The sequence below is a fragment of the Sprattus sprattus genome, assembly GCF_963457725.1.
Source record: "Sprattus sprattus genome assembly, chromosome: 14".
NCBI lineage: Eukaryota > Metazoa > Chordata > Actinopteri > Clupeiformes > Clupeidae > Sprattus > Sprattus sprattus.
In genome coordinates, this window is record NC_137912.1 from 26,237,631 (window position 1) to 26,254,184 (window position 16,554).

Genomic DNA, 16,554 nt, shown 5'->3' on the forward strand with positions numbered 1-16,554 from the left:
CCCAAAAACGTAGTGCACGCTGTAGCACATGAACACACACACGTGGGCCAGAAAACGTCTCCTAGCCTAGCCTGCTCTAATAACCCAGTGTGTATTCACACCCATCACTCCAGGGAGCGCTGCGTGTCTTGAGAGTGCACTCAGTCCTGCCTGCGTGTGCCTGATATTTGAGAGGCGTAAGGTCAGCATTCCAAGCAGCCCCTCCTCGAACTCGGGACAGACCCAAAGGGTGCTGCTGGAGCAAGCATACTAACGAGGCGCCGCTAACGAGGCATGTGCGCTAAGGAGCCGCCAGTCTTTCATTGGGTGTCCTTGCGTGCACACTCACTCACACACACACACACTCACACACTCACACACTCACACACTCACACACTCACACACTCACACACACACACACACACACACACACACACACACACCGCATGTTCCCATGGCTGCGGTTCGGGGCTTTGTGTGGAATGAATAAGCGAGTAGCTTAAAGAGGAGTGTGGGCGGAGCAGTCGCGTGCGATTACCTCCAGCTCCCTGCCTCTCTCTCTCTCTCTCTCTCTCTCTCTCCGCCGCGCTCACACTAGTTCCCTTCACTGCCGCTCCCAACAGGATGAGAGCCACAAGCCCTCTTTGAAACATTTATGGGGAACTTAAGCCGATTTCTGCTAGGCAGACACAGAAAAGCAGCCCATCCTGCCTGTGAAAAAGCCTTGATATTCATTCAGGGCCCACATAAGTAAGGTGTTGCACCTTAAACTGATTCCGAGTGCAGCCTAATGCACTAGCAGCACGTCTGTGGGGAGGAGTGCAGCAGAAGACTAAAGCCATCATTTCGGAGGATGTGTTTGCACTTGTTGGCAAGGCTCACACCGTTTAATAGAGGCACCTCACACACAGTGGTACTTAGCACTCTCTTCCGTAAGATTTTTAGCACCTTTTTTCCACAATCGTGTATTTAAGGGAGGATTTGTTCTTCTGGCACCCACTTACTGTATGTCTCTCTCTCTCTCTCTCTCACACACACACACACCACACACCACACACACACACACACACACACACACACACACTATGTCTCAACTCAAAAAGCAGACCTTACACTCACTGCACGTAACACAAGCCGGTCAGGCAGCAGCAGCAGCAGCAGCAGCAGCAGCAGCAGCCTCAGCCTCCATAACCTCTTTGCTAATGTTGTCTGGTAACCACATGGCTGCACGCTCTTCCACTCCTTTGTTCTGCCCTGTCCTCTCCTGCATGCCAACGAGCCGTCAGTGTCTCTCTGCCTCGGAGTGAACACGCGTACGGTCACCACCCCGTGACCTTGCGTCAGGTCTCTCAGCAGCTTGTGTTCAATCCAAAAGACTTTCCGCTCCCGGTCCCTGCTTACAAAAAAGGGGTGGGAGTAATAATGTAAAGCAGGATAGACGATCCCAGTCAGCTCGACAGTGAAGACATCACCAGAAGCTGTGTTTCTTATTTGGATTGCACATGGTGATATCACGAAGGCAGAGGTTAGAGACCGCAGACCGAAAGAGCCGCCGATCTTGTTAGTAGCCTCAGGCTAGTTGCACCCCACTAGCGCTTCATAGGGGTGCTTTAGCATTCAGGTCCAGTCTGACAGACGCTGTAGGGAGGAGAGGGAGGGAGAGGGAGTACAAAAATGAAAGAAAAAGACAAATCTCGTATGGATAGGAAAGGTCTCGGAGCCTTGGATGAGGGTGTCTGCTAAGCAAATAAATGGATAATATATTCGCTCACAGCCCCTTAGTGCACTCTAGCTACGCATTGATTTCTAGCGCCTGTTCTAGTGTTTCTCACTCGGTGACGGGCTGCAGGAGGAGACCCAGTGCTGGAACTCCATTCAGAGCTGATGTGTAGGCTTAGTGAGTGTGTGCTTGAGTGTTAGATGGGAGTGCACAGCGTTCCAGACCTCAGCAGCAGTACAGGCCCCCCCCTCCCATGCCCACTCCCTCTGCTGCTAAATGGGACTTTGATGTTGAAAGGAAGCAGCATGAGAGCAATGGGAATCTCATAGGGCACTGATCTATGGCCCTGGTCCTGCATAGAACCCACTCAGTCATCTGCATCTGTGATCTGGCACCAAAGTGACTGATGAGTTTATTTGGAGGTGGGAAGGAACATGATTGGCCTGGAAAGATCAGCGTGTGTGTGGGGGGCGACGGTTGTCTTGTCGGAGGCGGGCAGGAGGCAGAAGATATGGAAATCATTGTCTGTGCTTTCGTTGAAGTTAAACTTCAAGCCTCCGTAGTTTCAAGCTGGGCTGAGAGCAAGGTGAGACGATGAAAGAGATGTGTAGACGCAGGCCGTAATGCCAATGGAAGTTTTTGTTTAGTGGAGAAGAGGAGAGATGAAGAAAAAGGATGAGGGCTCAGGAAATGTGAGGGTATACGAGGATGCCTAGACAGGACCGGAAACAAATGCAGATGAAATATATGTGTTGGAAGCCTGTGATTATATTTCAGGGCTGATTTTCTTTCAGAGGATTTGTTTCCCTTGGCCTATGAATATTTCATTCTCAATGGCTTTTTGTCACAGCTCACTACCCACACACACACAACACACACACACACACACACACACACACACACACACACACACACACACACACACACACATGCATACAACTTTGAGTTGCTTTCTTACTTTGTTGTCTCCTCTATTGAATGCTGTGATGTTAATGATTAAACACATGCTCCTGAAGCCTAATTGATTTTGTTAAATTGATCGACAGGTAGGGGAGGGGATTCTGTCTGTGTTTCTAATTAAAAGGCGGAAAAGCGTGACCTTGTGGGGGAAAGTCATGCATGTAGCAACAACAACAACAGTATACATTCTGCTGGAGCGTAGTGGGGGAGGGGGGGGGGGGGGGGTTGACATCTCCTGACTTGTTAGGTCTTTGTTTATGATGATCTCCATGTGTGACTGGTCCCCTCTATCATCTTCAGATCTTCGAGCGCATCCTCTTCATCTGGGCCATCCGCCACCCTGCCAGTGGCTACGTGCAGGGCATCAACGATCTCGTCACGCCGTTTTTCGTTGTTTACGTCTTTGAATACATAGGTAAGTTCCAACATTTATCACAGAAACCCCGCTCAAATGTACACATTTGCACATTGCTGCTGCCCAAACTACAAAAAAAACATGACCACCTGATCCAAGTCCCCCTGCTATTTCACTTACTCTACTCTCTTGCTCTTGCTTACCTCAAACACAAAGCACTCAGACCCTGAAAGTGTGGAATGGCGCTCCTGCTGTGAGCTGAAGTCCAGCGGTCCACAGCAGTGTCCATCAGTGGCTACTCTCCTGCCAGAGTAGCTCTTTAACTTTGGTATTTGACTGAATCACCTCAGCGTGGCCGCCAGTGAGCACCAATGTTAACGGTGGGCTAATGACCCTGATATATGGGAGCCGGTGGAGGGCCCTGCACTGTGGCTTAATGGGAAAGTAATACAGTGACTGACTGAACACAGAGGCTTCAGGTCTCTGGGGGAGGGTCTGTTTGATCCGCTGGGGTTGCATGCGAAGTGCTCCAGAGCGACGGTATTGATGCCTGGGCCGATTGGCTTGTCACAGACCCGAGGGACTGAACAAAGGCGATTGGGTTAAACTCGGGGGGATTGCTGCTGTTTGTGAGCTTGGGGGAAAAAAGGGATGCATTTTTTTTCCTGTTGTGACTCCCTCCTTCCCGCCCGTCCCTGTGACTCAGACCCTGTCAGATCCTCAAAGGCTCGCATCGCCTCGCCTTCAAACATCTACCTGCACTGATGAGCCTTGAAGCCGCTAAGCCTTCACAAGTATGCCTGTGACGGGTTACATGAGATTTGATCGTCTGTTTGCTGTCTGCAGACGTCTTTTGGCGCTTCGGGTGGATTTCTCTTTCAGCTTTCATGCTAGGAGTGAGTTGTCTAATTACGAGTCCCCGCAGAGGGAGGGGGATGCTTTTGTTTTGTTTGTGTGTGTGTGTGTGTGTGTGTGTGTGTGTGTGTGTGTGTGTGTGTGTGTGTGGGTACTATGTGCTGAGCAAAATGGAAATAAATATTCATTCCCTGAATATGAAGATAGGAGAATGACTGTGAGCCAGACTTCGACCCAATAGTAGCGAAGGGAAGTTTTAATCAGCCAAGACCTGTCTTCACACTGGTGGATCCTGGATCAAAGACACACTTTAATGCTTTTCTGAAGTTCCACTGGGCCCAATAAGGATTCTATTCCTTCTCAGTCAATGAATGCTGTTAGCTCTGACTACAAACTGCTGGGAGTCTATTACAGTAAAAGAATCTATTGCTAGCGCAGTGTTTCTTATCCCTGGACACTGTTCAACTGCCTCGACACAGTCAGCGAATGTGGAGACTGAAATAGATCTGGCAAGTAGACATTTGGTGATGGAAAAAAAGTTCTTGATGGTTCTCTCACAGTGTTATGGATGCCCGATCACTGTTAGAGTATGCTTTTCAGTCTGCCTTCCCCCTCACAGTCTGTCCAGGCCTGAGTATTGTCCTTAGGTAACTCAAAACGCTGTGTTGTTCATTAGATCTTTCTTACGTCTGAAAATAAGACCTTAAACAGGCCAACTCTAATCCCCCACACCCTGGTGTGATGCGCCACAAGCATTGTGGGACATCTGTTGATGTTGAAGACTGCATTGTGTTTCGGTGGGGGGACGAAAAAAAACCCAAATAGAAACCTCACTGTCCCCAGACTGGAGTGTAAGTCAAGCACGCATTGGCTTAGCAGACGCTGTAGCGTGAGGACTCTGCTCTGAACACTGCTCATAATCTCCTCTGTTAAAGATGTATGATGACAGGATGTAATTTGAGACTAGTTAAGCCTGTTGTTTGTGCATTGCTGTTAGGCTCATGCATTATTTAGGTATCATTTTCCTGCCACTGTTTTACTGAAGGCAGACTGCATGCTGATAAGTCGGCAGAAATTTTCACTGGATTCCAGCCATTTCTGCGCTTAGTTGGAGTCAAATAGTAAACGTTTGTAGGGTGTGACCGTGCAGCCTTGCCTATAAGAGATGCTGTTATGACATGAGCAGAGCTTGTCATTGAGTCATAAAAACTAAGGAGCATGGTGGAACGAGTGTTAGGGCACGCAGTTTACCATGCCTGGCCACCGGAGGCAGCAGAGCATGACATCCATTGAGTAAGCCTCACTCATGCAAAACAAGAAGAAAAATGAACCACGGCAGTCAGTGTGAGGAGAAACACAGGACAGCTTTGACTGGCGTTTGCTGAATCAGGCTCTCCTCACTAGTGTAAGATGTCATGAACTTAGATCACCTGTGACCGCTGTATTTCTCTCTCTTTCGCTCTCTTTGTTGTGGGCTTATCTGAGGTTTTGGATCCAACTTTGATGGGGTGAATGCTTGACTACACATCATCGCTTCAGATGAAGCGGTGGGTTTTCATCAGTGGCTTCCTGTTAATCAGAGCCAGATATCATTATTCACTCCTCATCTAATCAGTGGCCGCTCTCAGAGGCGTGATTCAGACGTGGATTTCTCTCCCATCAATATGCTTAATCTGCTATGCCATCCCTTATCGAAGAGCCCATCGATTTGAGCAGATCATGTAGCTGAAAGGTTTAGTTATTGTTTTTTTTCCTCCATCCTCAAGTGAAGACTATTTCTGCTTTTGAAGGCCAAACTAATTTCTCATTAGGCAGTTTCTAAAGCTTTGTAATTAAATAGGATGAGCCTGATGCAAATGTGCGGTTGTTTTTTAATGTGGCAAACTATTGACTGTCTTGTGATCTATATTGTAATTTACATCATTACAAAATATAGATTCTCTGAAGATGAACTTCTGGAGGGACTGTGTTGCTTCAGCAGTGCTCCGTCTCTGGTCATCTCTGAGGGGTTTCCTGGGGATGTGATAAATAGCTGCTGTTATGGGTGTCCTGTAGTGATACACCCAAAGGGAGATGGCCTCATTGAGAAATGATGCGAACCACTGAGATTCTTTTTTTCGGCAGACATTTACTTAAGATGTCAATTTGGGTTCAGCGGCTGAAGCATATTCCGTCTCCTCGTCCTCACTCTTCATTTTCTGCTCTCCTCCTCCTCGAGCTGGCTGTACTTGCTGTTGTTGCCCTGGCAACAGTGCCATGATTGCTTGTGAGCTGGATTTCGCCTGCGGTTGGTCTACTCCATGGTCGTGAGTGACCAGAGGCGACTACCTTCCTCCCAGGCTCACCTCACCCCATCATCCGCCCCCCTCCCGTCACCTCTGTCCTGAGCTACCCAAGGCTGTCATTCGCTGCAGTGCTTCGGGGTGGCCCAGAGGAGCCACAGCAGACAGAAGGAGCGGGCGGCTCTAAATAGAAGAGTGAGTCGTGGGCTTGTCTTGGAGCGTATTCAGTGGCGGTAGCAGCAGCAGCAGGCTGGCCTTGATGAATCACGCAGGGCCAATGTTGAATGCCCTCCGGAGAACTCTGGGGTCAGGCTCCTCAGTAATAAGGCAGCTGAGGGCCCCGCTGTGCCCATTGGCCAAGGAGCTCCACTCGGGTCTCAGGGCCCAGGAGTTATGGTGGAGAGGAGAGTTAATGGGAGTTATGGTGGAGAGGAGAGTTAATGGGAGTTAATGTAATTATGAGGGGAGGAATGCACTCCTGAGGGGAGGCGTGGTGCGGTGCTTACGCTCGGCCTGCAGACGCAGGAGCACAGCTCCCCCATGTCTCGCCCATGAGCCACCTTAATTAATGGTCCTTACAGCAGCAGATAGCGGAGATCTGGCTCTCACTTTCTCTCTCCCACACTCCCACATATTGCAGTGTGTCTGTGTATCTCCTCAGTCCCCCGGCCTTCTTTATGTATTTATTCTCAAAGAAACTGGGTGTACATTTACTATAATTCGAATGGAAATGTTGTTCCACGCAGTGCCATTGTATTCATATTAGATTTGGTAATAAAATGCTCCAGTAGCACTTGGACCTTCTTTGTGGTAAGCATCTGGACGAGAGTGAAAGTGGCACGTTGAAAGCACATGGGTGCGTGGAAACTTTGTCCTTTATGGATGCATCATCCCTGCGTCACGAGTGCACGCCTAATGGGCTTTTTATTCCACACCACCACCATGTTCTCATCTCATCTCTCTGCTCACTCCACTCCGACATGTTCTCGTCTCATCTCTCTGCTCACTCACAGTCTCTGTTCACTAATTGAGAAGGAGCAGGATGCAGATCATAGCCGCTGCAGTTGGCCTGTGGTGAAGTTATTCCGCGTCTGCGCTAAATGAAACAGGAAAAGAACGCATCGGTCCTGCACTGGAAAGGTTCACTGTAAGCCTGACACTGAGTGCCTTTGACAGATGCTCTAAACACCCCTGATCTAAACGCACTCAAACGATTTGCCCGGTGTTATCCCATGAATATGGAGTTGGCGTCTGCGTGTGTTTATATGTACGTGTGTGTGTGTGTGTGTGTGTGTGGATGTAGCCTAACCTCAGGCTCCTGTGTGGAGGCGGGTAAGATCGAGCCCCCTGCTGTGAGTGGGAAATGTCTCTCCTTTCTCGGGGAGGAGGCTTCTCCCTCCCAGCACTCTGCAGGGGGATTGCAGGCAGCCCAGGTGGCAAACTGACATGAGCAGGCTGAGCGCTTAGCACCAGGACCTCTTAGACGAGCCTGGCAGGAGCTGGAGTGGACCTGGAGCGCGCCGAGGTCCGGCAGGCCTGGAAGAGCTACTCATGCTCTCCCTCGCTCTTTATTTTGCCCAAGTGCCTTTGCCTCACAGACTGTTAACACTATGCGTGAAGAGCAGGCCACCTCCCCCATAGGTCAACCCAAGGCTCACACTCACAGGGCCCATTGACTGATAGGTGGGGGACTTGTGATGGCGGATTGAATGGTCACTGGTGTGGAACGCATCGCCTTGCGTTTAATGAGTATCGGTTTGTTCAGATCTCCCCATTTGGAGTGGCGAGCCAAGTGCTGATTTTAATGCAGGTCTGATTAAAGGCCCTGATTTGCTCTAACGAGTTGTTAAGTGATTGCCTCGGTATGTCTTCTGACATGCAGTGGAGGGGAGCGTTCTACTCTTCCTCTGCTTCAGTTGCTCATTGAGCGCAGACCTTTCCAGACCTCTTTAGGTACTCGTGGAAAGTTTATAGGGACAGCAAGCTAATTGTGTTAATGAACTTTTTTTAATCATGCGTGAAAATTGTGCTTTCCACTTTACAACTTTTTATCTGTTTGAGTGTCTCTGGAGAAAAGCTACGCTGTAGTTCCGCGGCCAAGCCAACCAAGTTTGCCGTGTGAAATATGCCTTGATGTCCGAGCTGTAACCTTAGATGAATCTGATTCTCAGGCTTAACATACGTTTTCTCATCTCAAGATGTAAAACGCACCCGAGCTGAGAATGATTTAGAAAAATTGTCCTGTCATGAAGTCATTCGTTTTCTCTGAGTAATCGTGGTTATTGAATATTTTTGGATTAAGTTAATTACTCTGCTATAAAAAGCCATAAATTGAATTTCTGCACAGATTCCTGCGTTGAGAAATCGCTTTGTTCATTTTCATCAGTGGAATGTGTCATGCTTGACCTAACGCAATTTATAACAATTAAGAAAGTAATCAGTTCTAAGAAAAAAATGCCATTCCATGAGTGTGCCATGCAATCACCCATGTACACAGATTTGTAACAATATAGAATTCTTCTTACATATTTATCAATTGATGCTGGCTCACTGTACAGCTTAATTGTCAGCCTGTGCCCAGAATGTCTTAAGAACTTCCCATTGCTGTATGGCTAATGATTTTTCTGAGTCTCCAGATAACCAGAAATTAATTCCTTAATGGACTGATCTGCCCTCATATTTCACACTCTGAAAACTTTCATTTTTTTCCAGCCTCTGATAATAGCAGATCTTTTGAGACCTCCCTCCCTCCTTCACTTTCTCCTGCCAAAGACGTGAATCATGGGATAAGAAGTGTCACACAATGGAAGTTGTTGACGGCGCCGTTAAGAGCATTCCTGTGTCAAACACGACGCTGAGCTCCTGCGTGTCCCATTTCATCTAAAATATAGAACGTTGCCGGACCGCAGACTGAAAACACTTTCCCTGCGTCGACGCTGAGCAACCATAAAAACTCCAGAAACATTCTCCGCCACAGTCTGCTCACTTGCTCCAATTACCATGGTTACAAGGCAAGGGAGCAGTATCTGCGAGCTAAACAATGGTGATTTGTGTAGTTGTGTGTTTTAAGTGCCATCCTGAGAGAGGACTTGCCTTCTTATTAGAGTGCTCTGAAAACCCTGGCTTCTGTGGGGAAGCGAAGGTGTGGGCTGTAAAAGGCAGAAGAGCCCTCCAGTGCCTGAGGGAGTCTGAAGAAGAGTGGTTTAAGGTGGAGGTTTGCAGGATGACACTCTGGAGGGGACTGAAGTAAAGCCATTTCTCTTCTACTTTTCATTTTTCTGTCTTTTTATTCTCCACTTCTCCCCCAAACTGCCGTCTTAGATCAGAGTGTCACAAGGTTGGCAATGCTGTGGACATTTTATTCTAGCTCAGATCTAGTGGCCGCGGTTCAGAGAGAAGCACGGAGATTCAGGCGGTCCTTGTTGTTTTGTTTGGTGCTCTATTAAATAAACTAGCTGTAATAATGGGATTCCAAAGCCATTATCTGCTACCGACACGCGCTGGCTCTTGAGATTTACTTTTCCTTTGTTTTCTTTTCCGTCGCTCCCGTACGAAACCCTGATTGCTCCGCTCGGCTCCAAGCACCTGAAACGGCCATCTGAAGAAACACTGCAAAGGTGCACAAGAGCAAGGATTGTTATCACTCGCCCAATTTTTCCGAGCCTTGGCGATTTTATATATTTAGATCCTTTCATTTTTTAACCTAAGATCTTAGTGATCGAGATGAGAGAAGGATATCCCAAGGATAGTCCACAGGTTCTTTTGGACAGGTTTAGCACGAATGTTAAAAGCAAATTAGTAATTAGAGATGCTGTTTGCAGCCAATTTTCTCTGTTCTCTTTTCTTGCTCAAGACCTGACCATCTGTTTGTCTGCATTGCACTATGGGAAACTGGAACACACCGAGTCCAATCAGGCACTGGGGCAGCCTTTCTGGTTATGACCCCCCCGCCCCTTCTACCCCACCTTCCCAGCTTCCCACCCCACTCCAGTCCCCCCTCTGTAGCCATCCTGCTCATTCCATCCAGATGAATATTACCATAAGCCGCAGATGGATCCACACCTCGCATTTCACGCAGTGCCACTTTTACATTGTAATTATGCTCCGAGGACTCATTTTCTGCTGTGTTAGAATGACAAGTTTGCCAAGTAGATTCCATATTAATTATCCACGGTTTCAATTACACCTCTATGGAATCCATTTAATACTCATTAGGCAACGCGTGGCAACGTGGCTGTTGTGTGTAATTGGGCCCAGTTGGTCAGATTACAGTTCCCATAATGAAAAGGTTGTCTGATTGACCTCTGGAGCGCGGGGCAGTAGTGGAGCCGCTTTTTCTTGGCCGAGTCGTGGAGCGTTTTGGGCTCACTGCGTTCTTCCCCACCCCAGCCTAGCCTCCGCTCCGTCTGGCAGAAGGCTCGTCCCCAGGCAGATGGCAGGGCCGAGGTGCTGTCGGCTCTTTTGATGCCGGTTGGCATGGCAGGCGGCTCCTCACAGCTGTGCGTGCCCCGGTACCATGGGGGGACCCTACCCTGTGCCCAGGTACACAGGAAAGCAGCCCACGGCCAACAGGAACCTCTGACCGAGGCCAGCAAGACTCTCCACTCCAGATGGACAGACCTGCGTGAGACTGAGCAAGGAGGGCTGCTCTGGTCACCCAGCAGAAACAATAGACACAAAGCGAGAGTCACCAAATCAAATGTGTTGGCAACAGAATCCGTCATATCTTTTGGGATTACACCATTCACTATGAAAAGAAACCTTGAAATAAGTCCTTCCTCCATGTTCCTTTTATTGTTTTTCATCTTTGTGTGAGTGTTTTGCTAAGACGAGCGCTCGTATGGCTGGGAGAATGGGGCCGCTGGCAGGCAGGATGTGCTAATGAATAGCTTCTGTATGGTAGCCCTGGGAGTGTCCCCTGAGCACAGAGCAGGTGTCCCCACTGAGCCCCAGCTCAAATTACCGCTAGCAGGCAGCCGTGCTCCAATTAGACTTATCCAAACATACAGGCCACGATGCACCAAAATTGGACCCGGAATGAAAAAAAATATAAAATCATGCTATAGCATTCTTTTCCAAGAGGTGCCAGGTTTTTCAGTCCTGTGTGAGCTGGTGTCGGTGCTGCTGGGTGTGAGACCGGCCAAAGCATGGCTGAGTGTGTGTCAGAGGGTGGAGTCTGGCCGCAAATGATCAGAGGAAAGGTCAATTAACAAACAGGGGTTCAAATTATCTCTGTGTGTGTGTGTGTGTGTGTGTGTGTGTGTGTGTGTGTGTGTGTGTGTGTGTGTGTGTGTGTGTGTGTGTGTGTGTGTGTGTGTGTGTGTGTGTGTCAGGCATGAGAATCACTCACCTTTCAGCGAAATTCGCCGTTTTGAAAACAAAATAGGTGACCTACGTGAATCGTGTAGATTCGATGAGTTTTGTTTTTGTGGGGGGGGGGGGGGGGTTGGACATATTTTTCATATTCAGATGACATGTACATTTGTACTGAACTAGTGCTGGCGGCGGCAAGGTCCTCAGTGTTGCCAGATTGTAAATTGCGTATCATATCAAAGGCTCAAAATGATCGTATTTGGAGGATAATGAATTATATCTGTCAACACTGGGAAAGTTTGACCAATGACAGAGCTCGCGCAAGAAGGTGGAACGTAAGTGATACCCTTTCCAAAACGTGTAAAGACGTAATAACTCATTTGTGAAAGACCCAGAGAAACAATAATATCCGACAAGGCAAAATCCCGGACAATTTTGGAATCCCTGCTGGACGCATTTTTTTTTGTGTGACCGTAATGTTACCATATAAAACGTTAAAACATGTGTTCGGTAACTTAACGGGATGATTCATTTCAAGGGGCATAACCTTCAGATACAAGTATGAAAAAGTTAGCAATGATGTGATTAGCCTGGTTACGAGACGGCTACGGTGTGAATAACTGATGGAGTAAGATAATTTAGCTACATTAACTCAAACGCCACGGAGACTCCCTGTTCTAACTTTGAATCGCTCTGTTGGGGCAAAGTGACCATTGCAAAGGTGTTTGACTACAGACTGTTAACGTAGCAAATAATTCCTACTATTTCAGCCAGTCAACTTACAAGCCTTGCAGGTATAAAACAAATCATGACGTCAGATGACCATTTTCAGTCTCGTTACCATAAACAAGACCCAATACAGTGCAACCCTGAGCACTGACATGATAAGCACTTTGGTGACAAGAAAGGTGAGCATGGCTGAAAAGGGGACTCTTGTCACATGGAAGGCTTCAGTGATGCTCTGCTCAAAAAGGCCAAGTCGCCAAGCTATGAGGCAAAGCAGTCAAGAGCAAGTGCCACTGGAAGTAGATAGATGGATACTTTAATAGGAGCTTAACATATTTTTAAATATATATATCCAGTTATTCAACATAGTAAATCAGCGGCGAAAAAAACAATAGAATCATATTTTCTTGACAAGAATTCCATAAATGAAAAGAGATCCTTACATTTTGCATCATTTAGTACTTCTAAAGAATATATGATTGTATTGTTTTTTTCGCCGCTGATTTATTATGTTGAATAACTGGATGATGCGAGTGCATGGAAATATTAACGCGAAGGGCCTCGCCAATAAAATGTATTGAAATCTGAATTACATAACATTGTATTGGCTGTCAATCATGATGGAAGAGTAGACAAGTTAAGTTACGGCATCTCTCGTGGGGGCTATGCATTAAGCCATTTGTGGTGCCCTTACCACATTGTGCCTCATATACTGTAAATGATAGACCCAGTGACAGGCTGGCATGAAATGGCTTGCATAATACTAAGTAAGGAGGCCAAAATATTTTTTGACTCATGGCTGAAGCTAAGTTTCTCCAGCTCTCCCCAGGTTGGAAAAAAAGCATCTCAAACTTCATCAGATTGACGCTTTAAAATATGGAATATTTAAATTTTACTTACAGGGGGGGCACGCCCCCGGACCCCCCCAGAGGGGTAATATCCTCCTCACCTTTTTCACCCCTTACCCGTTTTCATGCCTGGTGTGTGTGTGTGTGTGTCGGAGTACACATGTAGCTGCTGCTTAGAGATTTTCCTCCTTGGCCCCTCAGAGTCTAGCCCTCCTGCTCTCCCTGCGCGCTGCCCGTGTCACCTTGCCTTTGTTGCAGGGCTGTTTCCATGGGCAACGGGCATTCCCATGTGAATATGCTTGGACAGATGGTGGGATGGTGCCCTCAAACAGGACCTTTCAGCAAGGGGCCCTGGGAGTTTTCACTTTATCTTATTTTCTTTTTCTCTTTTGCGTTTTACTGCTGCCCCTTCTGAAAATATGTGTGTGTGTGTGTGTGTGTGTGTGTGTGTGTGTGTGTGTGTGTGTGTGTGTGTGTGTGTGTGTGTGTGTGTGTGTGTGTGTGTGTGTGTGTGTGTGTGTGTGTGTGTGTGTGTGTGTGTGTGTGCGCGTGTGTGTGTGTGTGTGTGCGTCATCTCTCCTCCTGGCAGCCCCCTCTTGTGTGTTGTGTCATCGAGCACATGAACCATGATGCCCACATTACTTCCGCAGTCTTGTTGCAGCACTGACCCACTTCCTTTGTTGGTTAGTGTTGTCCAATCTGTGGCTGTGTGCTGACTCACCTGTGTAATGGGCTTGGAAGTGAGTGTGTTGGGATGAGGAATTGAGCCCTTTCCTCTATATGTGCCCAAGCACTAATGACTCACAGTATCCTCTATTAAAGGATGATGTGTGTTTGTGTTGGTGTGGGTGTGAGTGTGGGCGTGTGTCAGTGTGAGCGTGTGTGAGCGTGTGTGAGCGTGTGTGTGAGTGGGTGTGTTTGGGTGGGTGGGTGTGTGTGTGTGTGTGTGAGCGTTACCTCACCTTTTGAGATGCAGAGCGATGCAGTGACTGCTGCTGTATAGTCTGTCAAACAGGGCTTGTACCAAAGTGCTTTTCACTCAAGGTAAAGTAGATTGTAATTAATGAATCTAATTTTAGACCATTTTTGTATTCGTTTTACACAGGATTCTCTCTGACACATGCGTCCTTGCGTCAAACCCAACAACCTAGCCTAAGTATTACAACAGCAGGGTGCATTTCAACCATCATGCTAATACTTCTAACTTAACCACAACATCACTGCTGCCTTCGTGGACATTTCACTTAGGTTGTCAGGTTGGCACCCTCCTTCATCAGTGTTTCATTGAATTTGGCCCTTGATACCTCCAGAAAGCTCAACAGTGGTGTCTGACGTCCCAGGCCCACCCCCCTCCATAGTCATGATTGGCACATGTCAATACCAGGGACAACAGATACACCTCAAAATAGCCTTCAAAAAGATGTCACATGCATATCTCGGTGTCGGAATAATGCCCTGCCTAATTATCTAAACATCAATCTCATTATACTGTTGCATGCCACAGGCTATCCAGGGTAAACGGTGGGAGGGTTGGGCGGGATAAGAACTTGGATAAGAACTGGGGTTAAGGAAAGGGTGGAAATTGGAAACATCCCAAGTTTGTAGGGTTTGGGGTTTGAGAGCCTGAATTAGGGTAAGGAAATAAAATGGAATACGAACCCTGATCATGTGTCAACAGACTTCACATAATATAATAAGGTTCATTCACCTGTCCCCCAAGTAATCTGTGAGTGCCTCAGACATTACCACTGACTTGTTTTTTCAGCAGCCTCAGATAACTCCTTTTAAGGTCCTTCGAAGAACCATCTTGAGAACCAAAAATCCAACAGAATTGTTGTGGTTTGATTTAGCTAGAAAGCCCTCTAACACCCCATCTCCACTGGTCTGTGTGTGCTTGCCAACCTCATTCCCTCGGTTCCGCTACCAGTTCTGCATACTTTAGCTTCTTCCTTTCAAAGGCCTCCTCAATCGCATCTTCAAAGGGAATCATTAACTCAATAAAGTAAACAATGCACTCACGTCCAGAGTATAACACCAAGCCTGATTTTATAGCGGTCACAGTTTTCAATCTCCAGTCCCACACGTTGCCCATTTGCCCCTTTGTTTGTGTGTGTGCCTGGTGACCACTGTTCTGCCCCTCTCGCACAAAAGACATTCTACTGTCCTGTCATTAACTGGCAAAGAGTCAAGCTTGACTTGTTATTCGGAAGCAAACACGCTAATGATTCTAAAACCTGATTATGTCTCCATGTGTAGCGACCCTGGGTCAGGCTGGCTTTACAACCAGCCAGAATATGTTTTAATGAGCGACGCCAATACACAACTCGCAGCTGAAATAAAGGGAATGAAAGGAAACAATAAAAGGAAATAAACAACTAAAATTAGATTAAAGACGAAAGAACACAAGAATGAAGCAACATTTTAAAGTTACGTGTATATAAAGTGGAATATAAATAGATAAGTACAACCATAACAATGGATCAGTAAATAAAATGAAAAGCACTTATACACAGGGTGTGATTTGTTGGGGGGGGGGGGGGGGGGTGGGGGGCTGGGGGGCTAAGTGCGAACTTGGATTTAGTGCGATTAATCACATCCTCACTGATGAGCGCAATACAATGAACGTGTCAACTGAACGGTCTTCTTTTCATTGCTGTTAATGGGCCAGGCGTGCGTTAGTTGCCAGCTCAGAAGTTCCCAGAGATGTGAATAAAATAAGGGCAACACGCTGCAGATGACGCGCCAACAGGAGAGCCCAAAGGCCACATGAAGTCCGACATCAGAGCAAACTATTTACTAAGTCTTATAATGTGAATAGTTTCAGCATGCTGTGAAATCTTAATTGATTAGGTTTTGTTTACAGTCTGATTGAGTTGCCCGTTGGCCTTATGTCCGCGTGATCGGCCCCTATCCGTGGTCCTGAAACTTAATTAGGCATCTCCCACATCGCATGTGTGGTAGTTGCAGAAATTTATTTTATTTTTGCTATTTTTATTTATATTTATTTTTACATGTATTTTATGTATTTTTGTTTGCTTTAAAATGTTCAACTGTAAAAAATTAACCTAGTAGGGCCTCCCGTTAACTTGAAAAGAATTAGGGCCTATTTATTGCTTGTTTTTTCATGATAAAAAAATAAAAAACATCCCCCCCTCTGTTTTCTTGACAAAGCGCACCCTACTTATACATAGATCAAATTAAAAAATAAATAGATTTATGAAACTAAAACATGGATAAGTAAGTGAAAAAACACTGGTGGAGAAAACCATAATAAAAGACCAACTAGGTGTAGGTATAGACTTGACCAGAAACATAAAGCAACCTAAGAATAATAAATCCGACTTCAGACTAAAAGCAAAACAAAAGCACATCAGACTGAACTAAAATGCACTAAAAAGTGTTTGAAAGTTTGATTTTAGTCTGTATGTTAAAGTCTTTAAACAAGCAGCTTATCTGATATAAAATGGGAGGCTGTTCCATTAATTTAGGACCAACAACAGTTGGTAGTAACCTCTC

The 16,554-nt window shown here is 46.7% G+C and overlaps 1 protein-coding gene across 2 annotated transcripts in view; it reads left to right on the forward strand.

Annotated features, from left to right (window-relative positions):
• The window catches only part of tbc1d22a (TBC1 domain family, member 22a), a 102,852-nt gene that overhangs the window by 26,604 nt on the left and 59,694 nt on the right, over positions 1–16,554 (forward strand). For both annotated transcript variants that reach the window (XM_080850980.1, XM_080850981.1), the window contains one exon: positions 2,960–3,074. In XM_080850980.1, the coding sequence (XP_080707106.1) occupies positions 2,960–3,074 (115 nt within the window). The remainder of the gene's footprint in view (positions 1–2,959; positions 3,075–16,554) is intronic.